Source organism: Trichoderma reesei (genome assembly GCF_000167675.1).
Source record: "Trichoderma reesei QM6a unplaced genomic scaffold TRIREscaffold_31, whole genome shotgun sequence".
In the NCBI taxonomy this organism is placed as follows: domain Eukaryota; kingdom Fungi; phylum Ascomycota; class Sordariomycetes; order Hypocreales; family Hypocreaceae; genus Trichoderma; species Trichoderma reesei.
Genome location: NW_006711178.1, coordinates 3,464 through 29,374, shown reverse-complemented (window position 1 = coordinate 29,374; position 25,911 = coordinate 3,464). Strand labels below are relative to the sequence as shown.

At 52.7% G+C, this 25,911-nt stretch overlaps 7 protein-coding genes across 7 annotated transcripts; 2 read left to right on the top strand and 5 right to left on the bottom strand.

Annotated features, from left to right (window-relative positions):
- Positions 1 to 1,281: 1,281 nt before the first annotated feature.
- On the bottom strand, positions 1,282 to 2,019 carry TRIREDRAFT_69963 (uncharacterized protein; the record flags this gene model as incomplete). Its single annotated transcript, XM_006969320.1, has 1 exon — positions 1,282 to 2,019. One exon carries the CDS (start codon positions 2,017 to 2,019, stop codon positions 1,282 to 1,284), a length of 738 nt encoding a protein of 245 aa, XP_006969382.1.
- Positions 2,020 to 3,313: 1,294 nt separating this feature from the next.
- TRIREDRAFT_111968 (uncharacterized protein) lies at positions 3,314 to 5,527 on the top strand (the record flags this gene model as incomplete). Its single annotated transcript, XM_006969346.1, has 6 exons — positions 3,314 to 3,421; positions 3,486 to 3,535; positions 3,644 to 4,168; positions 4,230 to 4,415; positions 4,479 to 4,756; positions 4,809 to 5,527. 6 exons carry the CDS (start codon positions 3,314 to 3,316, stop codon positions 5,525 to 5,527), a joined length of 1,866 nt encoding a protein of 621 aa, XP_006969408.1.
- A 199-nt stretch (positions 5,528 to 5,726) lies between these two features.
- TRIREDRAFT_69920 (uncharacterized protein) lies at positions 5,727 to 6,728 on the bottom strand (the record flags this gene model as incomplete). The annotated part of the gene is made up of 2 exons (XM_006969319.1): positions 5,727 to 6,122; positions 6,192 to 6,728. Coding segments are annotated over 2 exons (933 nt in total), but the record flags the coding sequence as incomplete, so codon positions are not given.
- Positions 6,729 to 7,679: 951 nt separating this feature from the next.
- Positions 7,680 to 8,657, top strand: TRIREDRAFT_111966 (uncharacterized protein; the record flags this gene model as incomplete). Its single annotated transcript, XM_006969345.1, has 3 exons — positions 7,680 to 7,977; positions 8,055 to 8,302; positions 8,412 to 8,657. 3 exons carry the CDS (start codon positions 7,680 to 7,682, stop codon positions 8,655 to 8,657), a joined length of 792 nt encoding a protein of 263 aa, XP_006969407.1.
- A 290-nt stretch (positions 8,658 to 8,947) lies between these two features.
- Positions 8,948 to 10,940, bottom strand: TRIREDRAFT_69863 (amidase; the record flags this gene model as incomplete). Its single annotated transcript, XM_006969318.1, has 3 exons — positions 8,948 to 9,981; positions 10,057 to 10,484; positions 10,744 to 10,940. 3 exons carry the CDS (start codon positions 10,938 to 10,940, stop codon positions 8,948 to 8,950), a joined length of 1,659 nt encoding a protein of 552 aa, XP_006969380.1.
- A 2,784-nt stretch (positions 10,941 to 13,724) lies between these two features.
- TRIREDRAFT_69904 (uncharacterized protein) lies at positions 13,725 to 14,847 on the bottom strand (the record flags this gene model as incomplete). The annotated part of the gene is made up of 3 exons (XM_006969317.1): positions 13,725 to 13,980; positions 14,050 to 14,558; positions 14,629 to 14,847. Coding segments are annotated over 3 exons (984 nt in total), but the record flags the coding sequence as incomplete, so codon positions are not given.
- A 4,661-nt stretch (positions 14,848 to 19,508) lies between these two features.
- TRIREDRAFT_82105 (uncharacterized protein) lies at positions 19,509 to 24,594 on the bottom strand (the record flags this gene model as incomplete). Its single annotated transcript, XM_006969316.1, has 5 exons — positions 19,509 to 20,559; positions 20,618 to 21,522; positions 21,584 to 23,388; positions 23,442 to 23,713; positions 23,806 to 24,594. The coding sequence occupies 5 exons, from the start codon at positions 24,592 to 24,594 to the stop codon at positions 19,777 to 19,779; spliced, it is 4,554 nt and encodes a 1,517-aa protein (XP_006969378.1). The 3' UTR covers positions 19,509 to 19,776.
- Between the last annotated feature and the right edge of the window lie 1,317 nt (positions 24,595 to 25,911).

Genomic DNA, 25,911 nt, shown 5'->3' with positions numbered 1-25,911 from the left:
GGCATTACGACTCTTGGTCGTGCAGTAGCCAGCAAATCCATCAGCAACAGGCCTACACCAATGCGGCTAGAGACGCGATCTAAGCCCCCAATTACGGTTGAAACAGAAGAATCTGACAAAGTACTCGATACCCCTGGATCATCTGAATAGTCGGGGATGGTGGCAAAACTCGAGACTGTTATCTCAAGCAGGAAAATCTGGATATGCTGGGGGGAGAGACGCCAAGTTTACTAATGCGCACCGTTTGCTTAATCGGGGAATTTTCAAATCGACGGATCAATGTGGAGCATCGTCCACTGTGGGCAAGTTTCCACAACTGCTTATTATACGTGAGAGGCTGGGCTTAACAACAGAACAATATCGAGATTGGAGGGATTGGTTCTACAATCATGAAACTTGTCAAAGAGTCATAGATGGCATCAAGTGGGCGAGATGCCAGCAGGCAGTCAGACACCGCGTCATCTTGACTGGATTTGTAAGAAGGACTGTAGTAACAGCCTCGTGTCAAAGAGTTGTCTACGATTCTTGATGATCCACAGCTATATATTAACTCCCTTTTCCCGACCCAAACTCCTCGAATCCTGTCGCAATCATCCCCTACGGCGTCCTACCGGTCACAATCATCAATCTTGCAGCGGCTGTCCTCTTCTGCATTACGGCGTTGGCGTTGATACGGATTCCGGCAACCCATCGGGTCTGCCATCACCAGCTGGAACGACCAGATAGTAAAGAGCGGTAGAGATAGAAGCCGACTTGCCTGATGGAGTCTGTGGCTTTGCTCAGGATTTGACAGAGCAGAGCCTGTTCTTGCTTCATGGCGGACCCCGCTGGATCAAAAGGTCAACTTCTAGTTGATACCCTACACCTCACTCTTCACTATTGATGGATATTTGCCAAACAGTCTACTCTCTGATGCCACCAGGCTTGAACAAGCCTATTGGAACAAACTCTTCTATCATGAGATCAAGAAATGACCAAGAGCACAACATAATCGATGAAGCGTACCTTGAATTGATCAATATCCAGTGTTGATTTACCACGGCTTCATGTGAACATAACTCTGTTAGTAAAAGGTGAAGCATTTTCACAATGGTAACCATGGTAACTCTCCACTTTCCAGGTTGGAATATAGTTTCAAGGTATGCTCACCGTCATTCAGGCATCTTCTTCTACAGCAACATAGAAGGGTCCAGGCCATCCTTCCCGGTAGAATCCTAAGTAGAGGACAGAATCAACATAACAGCCTATGGAATTGCATATCCCAACCCATACAGAATAGGCCTATTTCAGACTTCTTTCTCCACCAGCACTTTGATTGAGATAGAATTGACGATGAAAAGCAAACATGTCATCGAAATAGCAAAACTCCGGAATGCCAAGCTCAAACTCGTGAGGAATGTTCTTATAGCTCTCCTTTAACAATGCCAAAAGCTCTTCCCCGTCGTTCTTGCTCATGGGAAGGACTCTGTATGCAAGAGCGAGATGAAATACATACGACTCGTGTCCATTGGCTCGGATCTGTAGCAGCTCAGACAGCCTGTCACGGAGTCCTCTCAAGCGCTTCTCTTCCGTCGCGTCAATCGGTGCCAGGTCGAGGCGAATGCCGGCTTTGCTCATGATGATTCCTGTGACAGCCATTCTCAGAGGAGTCTGGATTCCAACATCAAACTTGGAAAGCTTCTCGTGAAAGAGGTCATGGCAGCTCTGCAACGGTGCATCAAGGGCCAGGTCCTTGGGCCACACGCCAGGCTTGCGCCTCTGATCGCATACGCCTTCAAAGACTGTCATATGCCAACTAGTCGGGGGCAGAAGAGCGTAGAACTTGGTAAATCGACTCTGCTGAAGCTTCTCGTGAATTGATAAAAGCGCCTTGAATAGCTGGCTGTCCTGCGGGAGGTGGCAGACGATTGTGTTGCCTGGAAATGGCAAGACATTGCCGTTGGTGTCGAACTTCTCCCCGGCCCTTTGGGCGGTGGCCGGATGGATGCTCTGCGGGATGTTGGCGGCAGTTGGAGCCATTACGGCTGGGCATCTATCAAAGTGTGATCGGACGATGAGATGCAGCGATATACCCGTCTATGAAGACAGCAGCGATGAATCTAAAACATGAATGAAAATAGTAGCAGTGTCTTTTCTTCCGCTGCGGACAGCTGTTTGCGTTGTTGCTCAAGAGAGGGGTAAGGATGCTGAAAAAGGCCTTCAAGAGTGGTGGTGACACAAGGCATACTTACCACCCCTTTGCCCAGACTTTGCAAGGTAGTACCACAATGTCTCAGATCACACAGTAGCCTGCCGTGATGCTTATCCCTGCCGACGCCCTATCTGTGACCGAGCCTTATAGATGACTCTGACCCCAGGTAGACGGTTAGAAGCCGAGCTTAAATCACCTGGTGACATTCCCAACTTAGACGGCTTGCAAAGAGCCTAATTGCACCAACTGCAATGCTGAAGATCTGTGAGATGTCCGGGCATCTTCCGAGAGCCAGCCACATCTGGGATCAGATTGCCGAGGTGCTGTGTCGGGTTTCGGCATCACTGAAGCAGTCCGTAATCTCGCTAGCACACTGCCACAGAGGCCGCTACTAGTAGTATAGCGAATCGTGGCTTACGCGATGCAGTTGAGATGGCGGGGGCCAGTATCGAAGATTCAATGACAAGGGTGTCCCAAGCGTCCGTGAGGCCGTGAGTCAGGATCGTGAAGGATCGTGTGTGTTGGTTGAATGTCAACTGAACGGTGATTTTGGACGGTATCGCCGATGCGGAGTGACTCAAAACTTGGAAGAGTCGACTCTGACAGTGGTTGGTAATCTCGTTGCTTTCAACCTGAAGCTCTCTAGTTGCAGGGGTTTCGGCACCCAGCAGATGGATGGCCTGCATGACATTAAGCCATCCGGCCGAGTGGCAAAGGTGAAAGATGGACAAAGAAGGGATCAATCCGAATAAATAGAGACAGCAAAGGATCGGGAACGTTACAAGCAAGTCCACTGGGAGTCGCAAGTCGCCCAGTCATATTTAAGAAATCCACATCAAATCTTCATCTGACGCCTCTCCTACCAACAGCAGTAAGGGCTATATCCGGCATCCACACGGATGTAGAATCCCCGCCGCCGATTTCCCTACGTAAGCAAGCCTTGTGACAAACCGCTTTCAGTTACATGAACCTATCACATCCTCACTCAATGGCCTTCCGAACTCCTTTTCCTCACAGACAACTTCAACTTCAACAAACTTGATACTTACGTCAACTCGCACAATTCGCTATCGTTACATGTTCCCGGCCCTGATATCGGCAATACTAGTTTCGGTTTACTCAATGGATCGAGAATCGTCACCGCGAAAGCCTGCCCTGAAGCGTAACTCGACCGCCTGCGAACACTGCCGTGCAGCCAAGGCCAAGTGTCAACCTAGTGAGCAGCCGGGCGTGTGTAGGAAGCAAGTGTGGAACATAATCAGTGGCCTTTGTCCCTTTTACTTATATCCGACAGGTGTCTTGCATCGAGGAGGGAGTGCGTGTCTCGGACAAAGGCCCGGCCTCGTAGAACACGGAGAGCGGTCTCGTAAGGCTCACACAACATGTCTACAAGACCTGAACTTCCACCCCAGTATCACCTCCTCTCTAACGCATTGCTTCTCCACTCAGAAGCTCAGACGCGGAGCCGTCGCCAGAGTCCTTGGGCCAGTCCAGCACGTTCAGTATCAACTATTTCACGCCACCCAGGCCAAATGTTGACGACAACTTCGCGACTCTTCGTGAGGTGCACAACTGTGCCTTTGACAACTTGCTCGAAATCGACTCAAGCAGCGACATTCTGCAGACGCCGAGTGCGTCAATCTGCTCCACCTCGTCATCCCAGCCTCGCTCTCTCTTCGACACTTGGCGGAAGCCCCAATTCAACCTGGCTTCAGCCGAGGCCCTCCTAACCTCCTTCGACTGCATGGTGGACTACATTCCCTTTATGACCTTGCCTGCTGGCTCGACCGTAACTCATGTGGCTTCAACGAGGCCCTTTGTTCTATTGGCTATCTTGACTGTGGCCTCAAGATCGAGAACAGTGCAGAAGCACTCGTTGTACGATGAAGAGTTCCTGAGAGTTCTGGGCCTCAAGTATGTGTCTGGTGGAGAAAGGAGTGTTCAACTATTACAAGGCTTGTTGATATACTGCGCATGGTAAGTGGGCCAAGTATGTTGTTGAGTACCTGGCTTCTCTCTGCTCACGGTTTGCCACCAGGTATCCCTTTCATCTAAAGCCTAAAAGCGCACAGTTGGCTCACTGCATCCGCATGGCTGCGGACATTATCCATGAACTCGGCCTGGATGAAAACTTTCTTGCCTCTAACTTGTGGGGGCAAGGGGTGACGGAGGAGGAACTCGACAAGATTCGTGCTTATCTCGCCTACGTATATCTTGTCTCTACGTGAGTCAATGGATATCGATAACCTCTTTGTCGCAGATGATTCTAACATGCTATTGCTACCAGATACGTCGTTGTATGGAAGGGGGAAAGATGCGTGCCGACTCGGCTCCCTGCTTGGGCCAACATCGCCATTGACACCTTGGAGCAGAATGCCCAAACAGAAAATGATCGCATGCTGGTCGCCTTGGTCCGCTTGTCCATACTATGCTCGGATGCCTCCGATGCCATGAACGAGAGAATAAAGGATACTGTGCGAAACAGCCAGTTGATCCTCGTGGGGCTTGAGCAGCGGTATCAGCAGATACGAAGCAATATCCTGGCTACATGCCCCGGAGCCTTTGGTAAGTATGACGATCAGGACATAAGCATGATGTCAAACTCACCAAATAAAAGACAGGGAAACCATTCGAATGCAGGCACTGTTCCTCGACATCTTCTTCGACGCCGGCAGCCTACTCGGGTTTCCAGTGGCTGGGACGCCATCGCCAAGTTTGAAAAGTGAACGCATCCCGCCGCCAATACCCAAGATATACAGCGCCACGAAAAAGATCCGGGTCTTCTTAGACTACGTAGGCGATCTAGACGATAATGCCTTGCTCTCGTTTACCGTCAACGACTGGACTCGACTTATCGTTGTCCTCACGCTGGCGTTCCGGCTCTCTTTTCCGCTCTCTCTCTGTCCAGAATTCGACTGGACTTGGGCAAGCTCTCAGATACAGCTTGAACAGTTCCTTTCCAAAGTCTCGCGTGACGCTGATACAGTCGTTGCTTCCAACGGCATCCTCTCAGCCAACCGCGTTGTTTTCGGCCTCTTGAAAACCAAGTTCAACCGTCGACTCGATTCCGTCGGAGACGAACCCACCATTCCAAGCAGCAGGACATTTGGATGCCCCATGATGAGTGGCGGCTCGAGTCTGGCTGACGCACAATGGAGTTCAGAATTCGCGCCGTCGGAGCCGTCGACGGATTCTGACATGTCTGACATGGTCTTTCACGATATGTGGACGGCAGTGGCTACGGGATGGCAAGACGTTGGGGACGTACCCTGGGAAACATTTGACGAGCAGTTGAACAGCGTGGGCACTTGTCCTGCGAGTGGCTGGTCCATATAACGTACACTATCATCATAGAAGGGTATAAGCAGAGACTAATGTAATAATATGATCACATCTATCCGTAGTCTTTTCATCTTGCCTCTGATATGGGACCCCTGCATTTCATGTCATCACTGATTCAACACGGTAGACAAGTCAGTCTTCTCGCAGTACTCCCTAAAAGAAGTCATTCTGATACCGTACTACACCAACGGAGTCAGTGCCAGCTTCTTCTTTGAGCTATCAGCTGGGAATACGCATCACGTACCTTGCCCGGCCCAACAACCCCCGGCTCAGCGCCCTCGTAGCCAAACTCAAACGCAAAGAGCACATTCAGACCGAACTCATGCCCCAGTCCACCCGGCAAGATCTCCGTGATCTCTTCGTACGAGAGCTCATCAAAGCCTCCATACTCGAGACCCTTTGTCTCGCAGACGATGCGGAGATAATCTGTCCAGGAGAGATACTCTCCGACGGCAAAGAGGTTTGTGTTGGGGGGTGCTTGCTCAACAACAGCTTTGACACAGGGGCCAAGATCTGTGCGAACGTCACCAAAGGGGATGGGCTTATGACCTGGCCCAGGTCCCATCATTCGATAAGTCCCATCGGCTTGCTTAGAGCAGCATCGTACGTCAGTTCAAAAGGCCAAAATCAAGCGAGGCAATGTCTGCGTGATGCTTACCTTCTTTGGCGTGATAGGCAAGCCCCATTCCGTTCCAACCTGGTAATACACCGGAGCCTGAACTTGCGAAAACTTACCATCCAGCGCCTCAAGGCTCTGCGCGTATACTGCGGCACGAGCCTTTGAGTCCATGTGATACAGCGTCTTGTACTTGCCGCCACTGGACTTGGTTGCATCAGCCATTGAGCTATATACATACATCTCCAGCGTTGAAGCCGTTGAGGCGGCGGCATCAGCAAGATTCTTCCCATGCCTCAGCTCAACCTCGTAGCAATACTCAACAAGCTCCTGCTCAGGCCTTTTCAATTCCTTGCTACGAGGATCACCCCATATGTTCCAGAAATCTGTAACCCCAAAGATGACATTGGCACCGTGAAAGGCTCGTTCAAGGGACTTGACATCGTCAAAGTCTCCTTGAACTATCTCGACCCCTTTGGCTGCCCAAGCTTTGGCTGCCTCGGAGGCGGGATTGCGAGTTACGCCGCGGAGGGTGTAGCTTGGGTCTTTGATGAAGGCGTCAGCCACGGAGCTGCCCTGGAGGAGGTCAGTAAGGAGCAGGGACGGGATAGATGAGGAGCAGAGCTAACTTGGACGCCGGTGATGCCTGTGATGACAATGAGTTTCGTCATATTTCTGATGGGCGTCCGTAGTTGGATAGGCCTGGAGTATCGTGTAGCTGCCAGCTCAGTTATGCGATCACAATCTCTTTGAAATCCTGGCGTGAATGATCTGTTGCATACGACACGTAAACTGACCTGACCTCGACAGGGTTGACGTGATACATATTGTATCTGATCTGGGCTCTAGACAGGTTGAAGTAACAACTGGGATTTCATTCACTGCTCTTCTTCTTCGCATCTTCTTGCCATTTTGTCGCCTTCTTTCTCATCATTTCCGGCAGTAAAGACAACTCTTCCGAGTTTAATAATCAACCCCCCAGCTGTTCAACCCTTCACTATAATAGCTTCCAAACATCTCGGGAGGCTATTTGCAACTCAAGTGACGACCATTTTCATTTGTAAGAATTTGGCGTATGTTTCGGTAGAAGTTGCCAACCATTGCGTACCAAGTATGTGTGACCAGGAGGACCGATATCCTGTTTAGGGTTACTGTACCTCACTTGCCATTTTAGGCAGTCTGGCGGCGAGCCGTTGGACGCCATCTTTTTCAATTACTGTACGAGTAGCAGCTCCTAATGAGGCAGATACTGTAGCATCACGGGTTAGCCTACATTGATAGAGGGAATTATCTTGAAGGAAGCAACTATGGCGTCTATGCTGTCGTTTTGATAATGAAGCATATAATAAGACGGTAAGATTTGTCATTCCCGTTTCGCAGGCAGAAAGCAGACGTGTCCATCAGTTAATTCCGGTTTACATGACAATAGGTATATAAGCCATCTTCCGCAGTTGCCAATACAGTTTCCTCATGAGAAGAAACATATTCACCCTACCAAAGCTTTAGGAATCTCGGTTAAAGAAGTTAAAAATGACAGACAGTCTCGCCCTCACCAACAAGATCGCCATCATCACCGGCTCAGGCCGTGAAAACGGCATTGGCGCAGCCATCGCCCTGACCCTCGCCAAAGCAGGAGCCCGTGTAGTGATCAACTACGTTTCCGACGCTACTTCCTCTCGCGCAGAAGTTGTTCGATCTAGAATCGAAGCTGCTGCTGGAAAGGACAGTGTTGTTGTGGTGAAGGCTGATGTCTCTACTGAAGAGGGTTGCAAGAAGATTGTTGGGGAGGCGCTGAACAAGTTCGAGGTTGATCACATTGATATTATTGGTATGACAGGCCTCCCTACGTCGCAAAGACAGTACAACAGAGAAGCATGGGATAGACTGACACATATGCCCAATCAGTCAATAATGCAACCGCCGTAACCGTTGGCCCAGTCCTTCGGAACAGCGCAGAAGACATCTCCAAGGCCTTTCAAGTCTCCGTCCTAGGCCCCATTCTCCTCCTTCAGGAGGCTTACCCTTACATGCCTCAATACTCCCGCGTCATCAACATTGGTACTGTGGCATCAAGATTGGGCTTTGGCCCTATGCCGATCTATGGTGCTGTGAAGGCTGCCATGGATCAGTTGACTTGGAGCCTAGCCCGCGAGGTGAATAATCTTCCCTAGCCTATATGTCATGACAGTAAAGAGAAACAGATCGATCAGCTGTTGGATATGATGTTACTGGAGAACTCAGAAGCTGATGGCGTTGTTTCAGATCGGTCGAGATGGCAAAAACATCACCATTAACACAATCGCTCCCGGCCCCGTCAAAACGGACAACTTGCCAGACACACCCCAAGCCGCGGCCCTGACAGACTGGCTCGTCTCGCTCACTCGAAACGAGGAACGAATTGGAACGGCAGAGGATATAGCTGATGCGGTTTTGCTCCTGGCTAGCGAAAAGGCTCGCTGGATTACGGGACAGTTTATCTCCGTGAGCGGTGGCATCAACGGAGGTTGATCAACAACACGACATGAGTCAGAGTACCAAGGACACAGTTCTAGATATGTGCTAGTTGGAACATGAGGTGGCTCATGAAGAACATGGCAAGTTAACAATTCATGAAGCCTTCGTATCTGGACCAATTGCATCTAGAGATAGGGTTATACTCGAATCTTTGGTATTAAAGACTACTCATTATGTAAGTGGGTATGTTGTGTGTATATACGAGAGCATACATCATGACGACATGAATTTGTACATTTCTTTTTCTCCCTCTACGGTGCACCACCTTGCGACTGTACAACAGCTTACAGAGGAACCGGGAGGTTTCTCTCGAGGTAACCGCGCCAGGTAGGCAGGGTTCGCTTGTAGGGAGTGTTGCTGTTCTTCTGCAGATCCTCAATAGCGCTGGCATACTTGATCAGCTTGTCCTCGCCAAAGGCAGTCTGCAGGATAGCCAGGCCAAAGGGCATGCCCGAGTCGGAGTGGACGCCGGCAGGGATGGTGATAGCAGGGTAGCCGGCCTGGGCGGGGATCTGGATGCTCTGGGCAACATCGGGAGGAACAAGGAGACCGTCAAGCTTCTTGCCCTTGTAGGTGAGGGCATCGTTGATTCCGTTGCGGGTGGACGACTGGCAGAACTCGAGGGCCTGGAAGTACGTCTCGTCCTGGATGCCCTTGGTCTCGAGGGAGGCGAGGAAGCCGTCCTGGCCGGACCAGAAGGCGGGGGTGCCGTCGGGCATGGGGACGCCGCCCTCGGAGCCGGGGTACTTGTTGTTGTACTCGACAATGTCCTCGAGAGAGCGCATGTTGGTGTTGGTGAGCTCGGACAGGTACGACTTGATGTTGTTGTAAAAGTCGACCTTGATGTAGGTGTACTCGGACTCGTTGGGGAAGCCTCGGGTGGTGCCGTAGTCCCAGTTCCAGCCGTCGGGGCTGACAATGGTCTGGTAGTCGGTGATTTCGGTGTTGTTGATGATGGTGGCGCCGGCAGACTCGATGAGCTTCAGGATGCTGGTCAAGATCTGCTGCTGCTCGGGATCGGCGTAGACCCAGAAGCTGTTCCAGGGGACACCGAATGTGGCGCCCTTGAGAGCAGTGCGGTTGGACAGGAACTGGGCATATCCGCCCTTGGGGGTGAGGCCCTGCTGGGCGAGGGTGTAGTTGTCTCGGGGGTCGACGCCGTAGATGGCGTCCAGGGCATAGGTCGCGTCACGGACAGTGCGTCCAAAGGTGCCAACGGAGTCCTGGTGCTCGGACTCGGGGATGACGCCGGCGCGGGACGTCAGACCGACGGTGGGCTTGATGCCGACGATGGCGTTGCGCTGGGCAGGGTTGATGACTTGTCAAGGTGTCAGCAAACAGCGAGGCTCATTCTCATAGCGTTGGCTTTTCAATCTCTTCTTCTTCAACTCACCACTTCCATCAGTCTCGGTTCCCAGGGCAAAGGCAATGACGTTGGCCGCAACACCAACTCCGCTGCCGGAGCTGCTGCCGCCGGGGTTGACGGTCAAGTTGTAGGCGCTGCGGCACTGGCCACCGCGGCCGGAGTAGCCCTCGGAGTAGTTGTTGCTTCGCATGTCCGCCCACTCGCTGAGAGCGGCCTTGCCGAACAGAACGGCGCCGGCATCGCGCAGCTTTTTGACAACAAAAGCATCACGGGGGACGATGCTGCCGAGCAGAGCCCAGCTGCCGGCGCAGGTGTCGAGGTTGTCCTTGGAGGCGATGTTGTCCTTGACGATAAAGGGGATGCCGTGCAGAGGGCCCCGGACCTTGCCAGCCTTGCGCTCAGCATCTCGCTGGGAGGCAATGGCGAAGACGTCGGGGTTGATCTGAATGATGGCACTGGAGAGGGAGATTAGTCATGATGTTATCTGGGAAGGGAAGAGGCTGTGATGTGCCATAAGAAAAAGGGGGGGGGGGGGGGAGTTGATAGCCTGTCGATGGGGGCACACCACGGGTCCAAGCGAAGCTGAGCCAAGCAGACGCCCAGCCCAGCCCACCCCGGAACACATTGGGATCGACCCGAGTATATTACAAGATCGATCGATTGAATGACGGAGATGGACACGATATAAATGACATGAGCTGACTGGTCACTTACTTGAGGTACTGCTGCGTCTGGAACTGGCGCGTCAGGTAGCAGCTGACCAGCTGGACCGAGGTCAGGTTTCCCTTGGCCATGGCGGCCTGCATCTGGTCGATGGTGGCCTCGTGCAGCTTGAAGCCGAAGCAGTCGGCCATGGGGAACAGGTCGTCCGAGCCGGCGTTTTGCTGCAGCGGGATCAGGTTGGGCGTCATAGGGAAGACCTGCGAGACGTCCAGCGCCGCTGCGGCGCCGACAAAGGCCGCCCAGGCGAATTGAGACCGCATGGCTGAAGGATGGTGGGAGGTTTCGAGATATCACGAGGATGATATCAAAAGGGGAGGAAGGGGGTGAGAAGGGAAGAAGGAGGGAAGAGGTGAGGGATAGAAAGACGAAGCGGCAAGACAACAGAGAGCGCTCGCAAGGGTATAAATGAGAAACAAAACAATCCGCAGACGAACGAGGTTGTTCGCGCAACTAGGAGTGGTCCATGTAGTATGTAATAGAGTGTCCCGCGACTAGGACCAGATACCAAGCATGGCGGACCAGGAACAGGCAGGTAATCAATTGCGGATATCGAGCAGCCAATTCATGGCCAAAACTAGCATAGAACAACAGCCGCAGGAAAAAAACAGACCGCTCCGACTGATGGGAGAAACTCGCCCTCGTACAGTAACAGCAGCAGCAGCAGCAGCAGCAGCAGCAGCAGAAGGGAGTGATCGGGTAGACGGCTGCGGCGGACCTTGGCTTCGCGCTCTAGTGCAGGGCGGGAAATGGAGCAGATGGAGCCTCAATTACAGCATCACATAACCTAAGAAAGCAACAGACCGCTTGAGAGACATGCTGGGGCGAACCCGGCAAGACTGGGAGGGCTCAGGTGCCATTCCAAGGGCTGGAGTCCCTGCCAACCTGCGAATTTTCCGCGGCTTTCAGGCCCCCCCCATCAAATTCCTCAGTCTTCCATCGCCTCTCGCCTCACCAGCCTCTTCCCGACAGCAGCTTCAGCGCGTCCTCCACTGCGTTAGCGAACGCTCCAGGGGACCTGGGTGACTTAGCAGGGGGGGCCCTCCCAAGCTGGCCACGCAGCAGATGGAGTAGCTCAGCCCGCTAAATGAACTTGTGTCACCGGAAGGGACTCCAGAACATCAGGAGAGCTGCATCCAATCACGCAATGAGTCGTCGACGACAATATGGGAAAGGTGCTTCATAAGTAGTTGAGGGCTTTATTACACGAGTACTAGCTAAGAAGGAAATAAAAGCGCTGGCCTAGCAATATGCCTTGACAGGCACTAACAACCTACACCATGTCTGGGCTGTAAGTCAAATGAAGCTGCAGGATGAAATCGACGTGCCTTTTGAACTTGAGTGTACAAAAATGAGAGAGCGAGAAATATTCAGAGCAGAAAGCCCCCAGTAATACAGTACGGATAGTCGAGTGAACACGGCACGTATCAAAAGCGGGAGGCAAGACCTTGAATCAGATAACAAGCCGTGTCATGATTCAACACAAAGCCTTGCGCCTCCAGATCCAACTTGCAAAAACAAAGGACGACAGCAGAAAGTGAAAAGGGAGAGGAAGAAAACAACTCTGCTTCGTGTGAGGGGACCTTTCCTCATAGAGTCTTCGAACACGAAAGACCAAAATGGTTGGGCGCTCCATGTGGGCATGTCTTGAGCCTCCGGTTTAGCCGGCGCAAAAGACAACTGAATCCGCGGATAGAACCAATAAACAATACCCAGCCTTGCCAGCCATGAACAGTTGAGGTCGTAAAATGCAGCTACAGTCATGCATTCATGACATTGGCATCTCTGTTCGTGGCTTGCACTGAAGAAGCAACCCCATAGTTGATGCCTATCGTATGATAGTTTGAGGTAGGCATATAGGAGGGTCACGATGGATATATGGAGGGCGCGCCGAAATGCAAGGTACGACGGCGGGCGTCCGGAGGGTGTCACGGCATCCATCATCCGGCATGGACTCGGAGCCGAGGGCATATCGCGGCTCTCCCCCAATATGATGCTTGTACATACAAAGTCAACAATTCTGAGTCGAGACTCCGTTCAGCCCTTGCAGCACAGTCCATCTACTCGTTCATCCAGACACGCATATGGCTTCGACTTCGTCTACCATGCCAACTTCGGTTTGATAGCCTCATCTCACTGATCATCATCACCAGCAACCCACCAGAACCCTTCGTAGAACCTTCTCCCTCTCACTCCGCAACCCTCCTATTCACTCCCCCCATCCTCCTGCAGACAGCCCGCAGAACAGCTCAGGACAGGCGGGGCCCCTTCATGCATGTGCAGGCATACCGTACCGACTGACTCGAGGCCCACGTGGAGTCTGGTCCCTCTGCCACCTTTTCCGTCACTGCTTGTACCTACTTACAGTAGGACCCCCGTCAAGAGGAGTTGTTGCATGGCTCTTTTGCGCCCTCTGGTTCGTTCGTTCAGCTTCCACGCCGTATCGACTTAGTAGTTGACAGCTCTCGCATAATATCCTGACTCTGTAAACTGGAGACCATCACAGACAGCGTCGACTCCTGATCAATGTCTTATTGCGCCAATGTCTATGACAGAAGCCTTGTTTGCAACAAGGAAGAACCAGAGAAGAAAAAGAAGAAAAAAAGAAAAGGAAAAAAAAGGCCAACGCATTCATCCGCCCTCCAATTTGCAAACCCTTGGATATCGTAAACATCAGAGGTCTATGACAAGACGCAACAATCGCCGCCCAAACAACCATATACAGACAAAAACATATACATCAGAAAAACATCACCCCTTTGTCCCTTCCCTCACCGGCTATCCAGACTCGGCGTCGTAGTGTTCGTATTCACCCGAGCCTCCTTCAGCTCAAAGTCCATCTGCACGTAAATGCCCTCCGCGTCGTTGGCATGCCTGCTGCCAGCACTGGCCACCGCCTCGGGGCCGTACTTTTGTCCTTCCTCTTCCTGGCTCCCCAGGATGCTGTTCTGGCTGCCCGAGCGAAACCGCATCGTGCTGAGCGCAGTCCCTCGTGACCGAAAACTGCTGTTCCTGCGGCCATAGTGGGACGCGCCGCTGGTCTGGCTGTCGTCCTTCTTGAAGAATATCTTGTCAAAGAGCGGCTTGGCTCCCGGCACGGACAGGGCGATCAACGTCGCTCCAATCTCCGATGCCTCCACGCCCAGCATGGGGTCGTATGACCACGACTCGTCACTCTCCCACTGGCCCATGATGACGAGAACAAGTCGAGTGATGGAAATGGCAATGACCCTGGGATCAAAGAGTCAGTGGTTTGCTGTTCGGGAAAAGGGGGGTCAAGTTCCAAAGGGGCGGACTTACGCAACACCGGGCAACAGGATACCGGCCAACTGAATCTTTCGCTTCCGGGACATCTCCAGCGTACGCAGCATGGCAATGGGAATACCAAACAGAAGCAGGTCGCAGAGTAGCGAAACAGACGAGTTGACGCTGTACACCACACCCCACTGCAGACAAGTGTATCGGGGGGCCACAGGCTCCCATCCGTACGGCCAGTAGCCCGTGACTGGCTTGCAGTGGAAGATGAGCAGGAAGATCTGGGGCAGAAACCCGGCGATGAGGATCCCAAACACGACCTTGATGGCCAGCTGGAAGTGGTTATGCTGCCCGCAGACTCTCTGATAGAACGCGAGACCCGAAACGCGGCACAGGAGCAAGGCTGTGGTGTAGATGATGTGCGCGACAAAATCGAGTACTTGGGTCTGCAGGACCGTGGGGACGTCCATGATGTATTCGATAAAGGCGAAATGTCTCCCGGAACCCAAGTTGATCAACTCAATGCTCAGTCCAACAAAGCATATCAGCAGAGCCTGCAAGCACAGCCGAAGCATGTCAGCATCGCTCGGTAACACGACATTTCGATATTCTCTCAGAACCTACCAATGACAAGGAAGCCAATGCATCGTCCAGACCGAAGCGCCGTACGATACATGTTCGCGATACAAGTCGTGTACAGACGACGGCAGCCGTCAAGGCTGTGACGAAGACGATGCCGACAATCGACGGGCCATCGCGAGACTCGCTCAGGTATTCGGCTGTAATATCTGGCGGAACGGTGCCGTTGGCGATGGCCTGCTGGATGCGGGAGTCCACCATTGTCCCGAGACGGACGGCTTAAATGCCTGTCTGACGTTGGCCGTTGCTGTTGGTCTGCTGGCCCGGACCACCGGTAAACTTGTGCGTGACAACACGGGGGACAAGTCCCTTACATGCAGACTGTCATCCACAACGGAGCGGCAAGACTGCCGAAAAAGAAAGGAAGCAGTGAATCTTTTGCAAGAGATCGATGCAAGGCAGCGTGAGTGGCGAGGGCCCTACATGTTCAAGTAATCGAGCAAGGAGCAACTCATGGATTGTGCCGGGAGAGTTCTCCGCCCCATCGATGCCCACCCACAAAATTCTCTGCATCAAGAGCATCTCGCACTGCCGCTCGAGCCAGGATCATGCTGGGACAGAGACTCGGCCGAGGAAGGGCTCGATTTGAGAAACTCGATGGAAGGGGGGGTGTGGCTGCCCGACCTCCAACGGCCTTTGACCTCGTCTGAATCGGCGTAAACCCGCGGACGAACTGTATGTACCTAGTATTACGGCCAGCCTCTGAGACTACTACTAGTAGCATCAAAAAGACGGCTGGAAAGGCCACCAGAGAGGGGGGGAAGAATGCTGCTGGTGTCCACTGTAACGAAATTTCCCATTTGCACCCTTCTTTGCTGTGGTATGTGCCCTTTACTTGATCCGGCTCATGTCGACATTAGTCCTGTCAACGGCCGCCGGTGGAGCGTCGCAGCCAGTGTCTAGCAAGACGCACAGGGGGGTTGCAGATTTGCAAAACCCGGCCGGCTGGGACACGCCATCAAGGAAGCCGATAGGATACCCGGAGGACCGTCCCTTGTCTAGAGGCGAATCAAAGGCAGCACAAGACGCCACCTGCTAATCGGCGTCGTTTAGATGCTTCAGCAGCCCGTATCGACCTTGTTTTGGTGGATTCGGTTTGTTGAAGAAATTCTCTTTGATGCCCATCTCCTTTGGCGGCGAGTGACCGAAGGCGTTCGTTCGTCTTCAGGTTCCCACGGTGTAAGCGAGCCCCGGACAGCAGCATGTGCTCTCCACGCCGGCATCGTTCCTTGCACGGCAGCGAGGGACGAAACGCCGCGCGGCAACTTCCGAGAGTGCCGCCCGTCTGAGGTGAGATGATGCTGTTGATCAAAGTCGCTTGCTGCTGTCAACCCGGCCTGTCAGCGAGTCGTCCGGCAAGCATAACTCCTCATCCACAAGCAAGCAAGGATGGCCGGCTGAGGGGTTGCCAGGGAGTGCATGTCTTGTTCGACGACAGACGTAGTAGCCGCATTTGGCCTCGGGGAGGACTGATAGACGCGGAAAGGAGGCCGGTTTGTAGAGCATGACGCGGGTAGTCGAGCCGTCGATAGTCTCTCTGCCCTGTCTTGCCGGCCCTGAGCATCACCACCAGCGGCTCGATTATTAGCCTGCGCCTTTTTTCCTCCCCTTTCTGTCGTGATGGGGCAGCCATGATGCCTACTCTATAAAACTCAGTTCTCGACCATTCTTAGTCCTTCAAGTTCAGCTTTCGCGTCAATGCGCTGCAGGACGAGTAAGAAGCCAAAAACCCCCTTGACAAGATTCGGGTCCTGTCAATCAAACTACCATCATGCCATCTGCAAGATAATGGATCCCTCTGCTTGGACCAAGGCATGGCAACAAGGGTCGCGGAAACGAGAGACGAAAGGGACAAACGACTCCCGTTCATGCAGACATTTAGCCTGGGGGGGCCATCAGATTCTCCTCCCTAAACAGGCTCAGCGCACGCCACATGTGAACGGGCTTGGTTCATACTGTTAGTACCTCACTTTGTCCTCTAGCGAGGCACGAGAAGTCCACAGTTGCCCCCATTTCGGCCAAGGGGGGGAGCAGTGCAGAAGCTTCAAACGCTGCTGAAGCCATCGTGCTCCTTCTGCCTGGCCTTGCTTGACGAAAACTTGATGATGGCTTCACAGGCCCTGTGAGCGCCGCACAACCCCTGGCGACTGGCGACAGCTGAGTCGGTGGTGGAAGAACTATCGATTTTCCCCTGCATGCTGCCAGGCGACAGCCATGCAATGCACTGGGTGGCATCAGACTCTCTTCATAGATCGAGGCCGGCACTCGTACTGTAATACTAGTACATTCCTCTGTATGCCCCTGGACTAAATTCCGGGCAGAGTCGCAGCAGTGCAACTGCAGTGGCCGCTGAGATGCCCAACTACCGGCTCCAGGAACCGCGAGTCCTTGCCGAACCGTGGGCGGTCTTACAGCGCACAGTTCCAGTGCCTTTGACTGGCAACAGCTTGATACCGTAGCCTCACCGGCAGCCCATTTTTGCATCACAAGTACTGTGCACTCTGAAAGACTGTGTTTGCTTTCGTCACTCGCTCCCGGGCGATCCATCTACCACCACCGGCCAGATGGAGTCCCGCTGATGATCGAGCCCTCTGGACCAGCTGGACGCGAGTCAGTGGACGGCCCTCTCTGCCCTCCTCCTGTGCAGGGCCGGGCCACTTGACAGCGTCGGTCCGCCCACCGGTATGATCAACCCGCAGGAGACGGACGGCAGCAGTCCGGCTGCTGATTCATTCAGGTCCCGAGCCCGTCCTGTCCAGCTGTGGCTTCTGGACTTGGACGACTCGGGCTAATGAAAGCGGAGAGGCGATGCGAGCGGTTTGTCAAGGTCAGAATGGAAAATTGGCGAGGCTTCCAGCTTCTAGGTTCACGGCGCTTTAGGTAATAGTAAGACGAAGATTTAGTTCGAGTAGCCAACACCAGCCTCACTGGACAAGGAAACTCCATCAACAAGCACCGCGATTGCCTCCGTGTAGGCCGATGCAAAGCACACCTGTCCATGGATGCAGCCTTCAGGCGAGCCTTAGCCAGACGCGGCCTAGAGGACCGCTAATTAGCAGCAGCGTCTCCATTACCTTCAAGGTTCCCATTACTGTCCATATCCACCTCAGCTGTCATGGAGATTCAACATTACACGACGCTCCCTCCAAGCTTGGGCCCAGGACTGTCGAAATCAGTTCGATGTAAGTGTATGTCCGAACTTCATCTGTGCTGTTTCTGAGCTCAGATCGACCTCGTGACAAGCTTGAAAGCCGCGACCAACGCCTCCTTTGTTTCTTCCTTTGCCGCTGCCATTAGGTAGTCTCGTCTCCATGTGCAACTGATGCCCTCCACAAGGCTCATCCGGACCATCAGCAATAGCCCCCGAGACTTCAACTCCCCTTTCTTGCGAGCCCGAGCACCTCGATGAACAGGCACCAGACAGTTACCCAGTTGCCCCGGCACTGTGACGATGTTACCACCTGAGTTCGGACGTAAGCAAGTATGATATTAGCCAGGAAACCGAGCCTCTCTCTACCTCACGAGTAACAATCGCGATCTCCCTCATCCCACCCGCCCTCCGTCTGACAATCTACCTTACCTTATCGCTCTAAGCCCGGGCCTCCAACTCGTCTCTTAGCATAATATCCTCTAGGTCAAACAAGGGACAATCTTTCGGTGGCCACACACGCCTTCAGATCGCAACAACAACTGGCGATTCATTATCCCTGGAGGGAGCTTTCCCAGGACAAGTACAGCAGGGCCCAGCCTACCGTCATGAATCCCGCCATCCTGCACGATGTGAAAAAAGTGCTATTGAGGTAAAGCCGCAAAGCAGCTAAGCAGCAGCCACTGCTGCACAAACATGCTGCTTCAAAATCCGCCCTCGGCACTCCATCCCGATCTTGAAAGTGATGTTCTCGCGCTTGCCCTTCGACTTGGTTGCATTGCCGGGACCCAATCTCCGACAGGATGCCCAGCAGCCTACAAGTACATAATAAGCAAAGCCTCCTGCAGGCCGCCAAACAGCAGTACTATTGGTAGGAATTGGCTGCTCTGCCTTGCCGAATGCAGTGTGTGTCAATAAGAGCTTTCATGCAGACATCTCCTCTTTCAAACCGTGACCCCGGGGAAACGACCTAGTATTGAAGACGTTCTGATTCATGTCAGGAGAAGGTTGCAACACTGGAAAGATTGTGGCTTGCTTCAGAATGAGAGTCAGTGCTAACAAACTTGTCCTCCAATACGACACCCCCCGACAGCTTGCTAAGCATTTAGCCGCTGGTCTCAGCTGTATGGTTTCTCTCAAAAGCCCCTTTCTTCCTTTCTAACGCAGTTCAGTGTGCGATGCTTGTTTAACCGTTTTACCAGCGGCAATAATCCTACCTCAATTCTGTAGTGATAGTCACAATCAAATGCATGAAATCAATGGGTGGAAGTAGGAAGGAACGAGGACTAGGCCCATGTTCAAGACATCATCTTCTCCTCCAAATGATTCTGAAACTCATCCCCCCAAGCCGGCAACAAGACGCGACGTTGCGTGAGATTCGCCTCGTTGCAGGGCTTCGTTTCGGCTGCTGCATCGTCTCGAACCAGCTCATGAATCTCGTCCGATCTTGAGGCGCTCTTTCTACTAACAGTCATCCCTCCCTGGAACTTTCACGGATGATCATTGTGATCCATTGTCCCGTTCTACTATATCGGACTCCATAGCAGATCACATATCTCTAAGACACCTATCGTTATAGCCGCATGAGCAAGAAGCTCCTAGGATCAATACACTGTCCGTCTGCATGCATTTATACCAATGACTAGTCGGAACTGTGGCCACACTGAACAAGGAGTCAGGATCTGTATATGCCAGGGTAAGCGGAGGCGATAGAATGTTACGAGTCAATGTCGTAGTATTGGAGCCAAGGACTGAGTAAGTCCCGGCAGGATTCTAAGACGGCTATGAAAAATCTATACGTGGAGGAAAATGGAGCAAAGCTCCCCGAGTTGACGCCGCCAGTGCAGCCTGTGGCTCAGACTCGACGAATGCAAGATACAAATGACTTTGTTGCTAGAGCCATATGGATAGAGATAGAGGTATGGAGGGAAGAGGGTGCTCAATACTGCAATTCAAGCACCAACTTGCGTTTGGTTCTTTCAAACTCACTGCTTTGCAGCCTTCTTTCCCCACGGGAAACGGATGTTGAAGCTGCTGGTATTCCATTTCCTGACCCGGAAGAGATAATATAGGGTAATCGCAGTGCAGATGTTGAAGACAATGTACGCCCAAACAATTCCGTAGTTGCGCCATCGGTCTGCCCAAAAGATCTCTGAGCCGGCAAGATACTGGTCTGCGTTGCTGAGCTGACAATAGCGGCATTGGTCGGTCGACGAGGGATTCTGCAGCTGTCCTGGTGCTTGTTGGAGGAACGGCGCCAGGTACTCGCCACAGGTCTGGCCGCTGGGTGGATTGAAGATGGACAGCTCGCTCTCGGAACACACAATTGGTCGCCCGTGAAGCTCTGTCGCAACAATACCTGCGACCCAGTAGGTGAATACTGAAACTCGCCACATGAATATCCAGAAACCCGGTAGTGCACTGGGTGTCTGCAAAACTCCGTTGAAGAGAGTGCTCATCAGCACCAAGAAAGTCACAATGCTGGAGGCTGTCTGTGCGTCTGGCATGGCGACAATGATCATGTGGGCAAACGAGCTTGCAAAGATGAAGAGCTGGATGATGAAGAGCAGAACAAGAATCTGTCGGATAGAGCTCTGGATGCCGACAACGGGGTAGTAGAAGCAGGCAAAGACGAGGATGCCCATGATGATCTGATAAGGAATCTCGACGAAGACGTTGGCAAGGATGAAGGCTTTCCACGAGTAAGCTTTGCTTGGGCGTTCACGGACTTCGTAAAGGGATCTTTGGGTGACAAAAAGAGGTTGGATCTGAAGAGGGCTTCGTCAGTTTGGGACTCGAGGTGGTTGGCTCCGCAAGGTATCTTACCTGCTGCACAATGGTAGAGAAGATGGTCGTCACCATGAATACGGAAAAGATGACGTTCTGCATGCCCGCCAATGACGAATTGGCGTCGAAGAATGAAAAGCCGATAAACAATCCAGCAGCAGTGCCTAGCATGAACTTGGCAAATATGTAACTGGGCAAGCGCCAATACTGCTGGAAGATGCGATACGTGACCTCCCAGAGCTGGGTTGCAAAAGGTGTAGCAAACTCTGAGTGGGAAGCATCGTCTTCCGAACCAGGGCTCTCGGCTAGCCTTTCCTCGTGAAGACGATCGAGCTCTCTTTGGACGTCCTGATATTCCGAGCTTGCTTTCCATACCGAGTGCCAGTCCTCTCCCTTGTCGTTGACACCGTTGTTGACAATTTCTAGCATGTACTCGGCTGGGTTCTCCTCATCGCCACATCTTCTAGCTCCATGCTCCTCAAAGTAGTCCAGAAGCGTATGAGAGTTGTCACCAATGTTGCCAAAGTACACCGTCTTTCCGCCCTTTGCCAGGAAGAGCAGGCGGTCAAATGTCTGGAAGAGAATAGCACTTGGCTGATGAACGGTGCATAGGATTGCCTGGCCAGAATCGGCAAGCTTGCGAAGAAACGAGCAAATAGCCCACGAGCTCTGAGAATCGAGGCCGCTGGTTGGCTCGTCGAGGAAAAGGAGTAGCTTGGGCTTGGCTGCCAGCTCGACTCCGATGGTAAGAAGCTTTCGCTGTTCAACGTTCAGACCTTCGCCGGGAACACCGACAACTGCATTGGCAAATTCTTCCATGTTGAGCATCTTGATGACTTCTTCCACGAAGGCATATTTCTCTTCCTTGCTGACCGACTTGGGTTGGCGCAGCATGGCACTGAATCGCAAGCTCTCGCGGACGGTGGCGGTTTCGAGATGTAAATCTACCATCCTGTTTTTAGCATGCACCCATAGAAGCGATTGGGATATTGTCTTCATTCATACCTTGCTGCTGGACATAGCCTGTCTTCCTCTGAAAGCTGAGGTCTCGTGGCCTACCGTTCACAAGCATGTCGCCCGTAATGACGCCCATGGTGGTTCGCTGGGCCAACACGTCCAAAAGGGTCGTCTTTCCTGCACCACTGACACCCATCAGCGCGGTCAATGTGCCCGGCTTGACCCAGCCAGAGACATGATCCAGAAGCCGGCGGTCTTCGCCTTTGATCTTGATATCGTAAACAACGTTTCGCCAGGTGAATATGTCCCGCTGAGGCTCAAGTCCTTTCACATTGGAGCTGGTGTTGGAATTTCCATGTAAGCCTTTCTCGTCAGTCCCGTCTGCTGTCCTGGCCGGACCGCTTTCGCCCTTCAAAATATGGGTAGGAACATGACCGCGTCGGTACACAAGGGCCTCGGCGGTACTTGTTGTCGATGAGTTCAACTCCGTCGCAATGAAATAGATCGCCATGAAGAAGATGAGAAAGCCCAGCAAGATACCAAAATTTCGCCAAACATGGGAGTAATAATACTCGTAGTTGGTGGCAATAAAGGCATCGCCGCTGACAGTAACGTTACCAGGAACAGCGCCCGGGACTGGACAGATCCAAGAATTGCCAACACTCGGGCTATACGGAGGCACAAAGCTGCCACCGCAAGGGAAGTCTTGACCGTGGAACTCGTTGGCGACGAGGATCTCGAAAGCGTAGAAAATGGGATTGATCCACCTTATCCAGCTAAACCAGGGGTGCATGGATGGCACGGTGATGGTGAAGCCAGTATAAATGACAAGGGCAAGAACCAAGATTCCAGCGAGCGACATGGCCTGAGAGACTGTCCTGGTAATTGCGGCCATTGTCCTGAATATGGCACTCATGACGAAAATGGATATGTAGCCGATGAGATAGTAGATGAAGAACTGTGAAGGTTCTCTTCTCAGGCCAGCCATGAAATAGAGGATGATATTGAAAACTGTCGACGTTATGAACTTGATGGGGATATCGGCAGCGATGCCCGCGGCGGCCTCGGTGGCTGGATGGTAAAAGGCGTACGAGGCATGCTTCTCGACAATGGGCCGTTGCGCATACAGATTGTTGATCTCGGATATCGCAGTCAATGCATTGAGAAGAATGGCTACGAACAAGACCGAGCCTTTGGCGTAGAAGCCATCTGTTGTGTTGGGAGTGCCGTAGAAGATGGAACCAATAATAAGAGCCATGACGATCTGAACCACTGTGGATGCCATCGTTGCCGATTTGTTATTCCATATGCGCTGGTAGGCACGTTTTGTGTTGAACCTGATCTGCATGGGGATGCTGATGATGTATGGAGACTTGGGCCTCATGTTCTTGGCCTGCCGGAAATTCTTCTGCTGGCGGAAACGCGCGAGATTCTCTTCCTGGCGCTCACCGCCGAATTCTTCCTCGTATTGATCGAGATCTTTCTGCAGAGCCTCGAATTCAGGAGACTGCAGCCACATTCGTTCGAAATCTTGCGGAGTCCGAGGCACCTTTAACTCCATTCCCGGGCGAGGCTGGCGCTCCACGGGATTGGTAACTGAAGTCAAGAAGTCACCGGTTGTTTGGCGCGGGGGGCAGTACCAACCCTGCCTCTCGAAGTATGCCTTTGCTTTGTCTGCCGGTCCAAAGTAGATCTGACGGCCCTCATATAGAACTGTCGCCTTGTCGAAAAGATCGTAGATGGCTTGACTGGCCTGGTAAATGGCAACGGCATTTGCGTGGTTGCCCAGATCGGCGGACGTTCGGAGCGCTTTGACGAACTTGAAAGCTGTTGCAGAGTCGAGACCTCGAGTACTAATCAGCGTTAGAGATGTGCCACAAGTAGGTAGTTGTACAGAGGGACAAACCTGTTGTCCCAGGAAGAAAATGGCGAGCCGGCCAGGACCATTTCGGCGATGCTCACACGCTTTCTTTCGCCTCCTGACACTCCGCGAATAAAGTCGTCGCCGACTTTGGTGTTGTACGTGTGGGTAAGGCCGAACACTGCCATGACGACCTTGGCGATGTAGCGACAGTATTCGCTGCGAGGCATGTCGTGGACACGGTGGGATGGTGTTCGAACTGAAGCCGCGAATTCAAGAGTTTGGCCGACTGTGAGGTGAGGAAAGTGTTTGTCGACCTACGTATCGATTTAGCTGACAATCAGGGGAAGAAGAGAGGAAGTTCTGGCGTCGAATTTCCGTCCTCTCGCGACACAGACAAGCAGCGTACCTCTTGGTTATAGATGGCTTCACCTCTGAATTCCTTCTTCATCTGCTTCTGCGGGATACCATTGTAGCTTATGTTTGAACTTTCACCAAGGTTGAGGCCTTGCAGCTCGCCGCAAATGGACTTGAGGAGCGTGCTGCAGCCAGAGCCCGGGCGGCCAAGCACGACCAAGAGCTCTCCGCTTTTCACCAGCCCGTTGAAACTGTGAAGAATCTGTTTTGGCTCCTTTTTGCCGAAGGTGAAGAATTCTCCAATTCTGAGAGGTGAAGTGAGAACGGAGCCCACAGTTTCTTGAAGCTGGATCGCACTGCCGGTACCGAACACGTCGAGGTTGCGGAATGAGACACCGATTTGACGCTCTGCGAGACCCTTTTCGCCAAGTTCGCGTATGAATCGAAGCAGCCATTTCGAAAGATCGAATTCGCGCCGGTCAGGGTCGAGAGTGGCGTCATACTCGTCGAGCGTACCAAGTCCCACCGACTGTTGACGAGACGGAGCAGCAACGTGAGACTGGCGACGAGAGAGGGCCGTTGCAATACGTTTGAGCTCCGTCCTGTCGTCCTGCTCCATGACCTCGCCATCTTCATCGTATGTGTTGGCGCGACTCAATGCTGAAGGAAACGTACTGGCGTCATTGTCGGAATCCCGAGAGTGTGTCTCCCGAGGGCTGCTTTCGGTTGGAGACGCTCCCCTTTCATTCTCATCCTGGACGGCAGAGAATGGGTGGCTTTGCTGCGTTGTTATAATGTCGGCCTCCCTTCCAGGCTCCTTTGGGTCTTCGTGAAAGGCCATTGCTGCTTGAAGAATGACCTACCATGAAGTACGAAACTCCCTTGAATCGGAAGGGGACCATACTTATACAAGCAGTCAATCGATGACATACCAACCACACCATAGATTGACACAGCATTGGAGTGGTCCGGAGCCGGGCTACCGGAGTAGACCATGCCTAAGGCCGGTAGCTAGCCAAACCTTGTACGGAGTTGATTGCTTTGCATAGCCAGCGGCGGGCTTTTGATGGCGTGCGTATTCCCCATGTTGCCAAAAGCCACATGAGACCAGACACGCCTCGAGACTGCAGACACGAAGCTGAAGCCCTTTGGTGGAGACGGCAACACAGATCGTCGGGTTGCGGACTCTGACTGAACCCGCCGTGCCGTGCCCGGCGAATTCCCGAGAGTGACGGAGGTTTGTGAGGGGCTGACTCCGATGGCCGCGGAACCGGAGCAGGGGATGACATGGCCATCCGTTCTCATTTGCTTCACCCGCATCTTCTAGAAGCCGAGCGCAAATCCTGCTTTGTGAAACCGTACACAAATAGCAGAACCATCGTCTCATCGTCTCATCTCTCTTCTCATCACACTGGAATTTGAAGGACAGCATGGTCCCAAAGTCAATCTCTGGCTAGTGCGTAGCCACACTAAATGACCTTCACACGCCGATGAATAAAGCCCAGCCCAGCTGAAGGAGTAGAACTTGCAGCTAGGCGATTTTCGGCGTCGTGGTCCAGTGGCTTTCGGGTATTAGGTAGTGCAGCAGATGGCGGCCAGCTCTATCTGGTCTTGTGCACATATTGTGCACTCACAACACAGCTGAGATCCTTGGGTTATGTGTCTTGAGATTGAGTTTAGCATGAGTGTGCCGGGATACTGGCAACGGATCAAAAAGCCCAGGATATAGATATACTGCGCCAAGATCGCTTCTCACAGTCTAATATTCCGACGACGGTCCCTGGCAATTACCTGTCGTGCCCCGGCATTTCATCTCTGGCTGTGGCTCAGTTACGCAAACGGTGGGTGCTGGTCACCGGACTCTGTCGATCTGCCCCAAGTGCCGACGCACCGGGTTTCTGGGCTCCGGCAGTTGAACAACTTGAGATGCAGCATCATCGTGGCAAATGTCGTCTTCTATACGGTGTATCAACTGGCAATTTCGGGGGGAGAAGAGAAGAAATGGAGGTTGTTGGTGAAGAGGTTAAGAGAGATACGTGACGAGCCAGAGTCACGTGTGCCCATGAGACCGCCTACTCGATCTGAGCAGCTTTACTGCCATTGCAACGTAGGTAGGTAGGTACAATCTCCCATTCTACTTCCTCTATCTTGATCAACT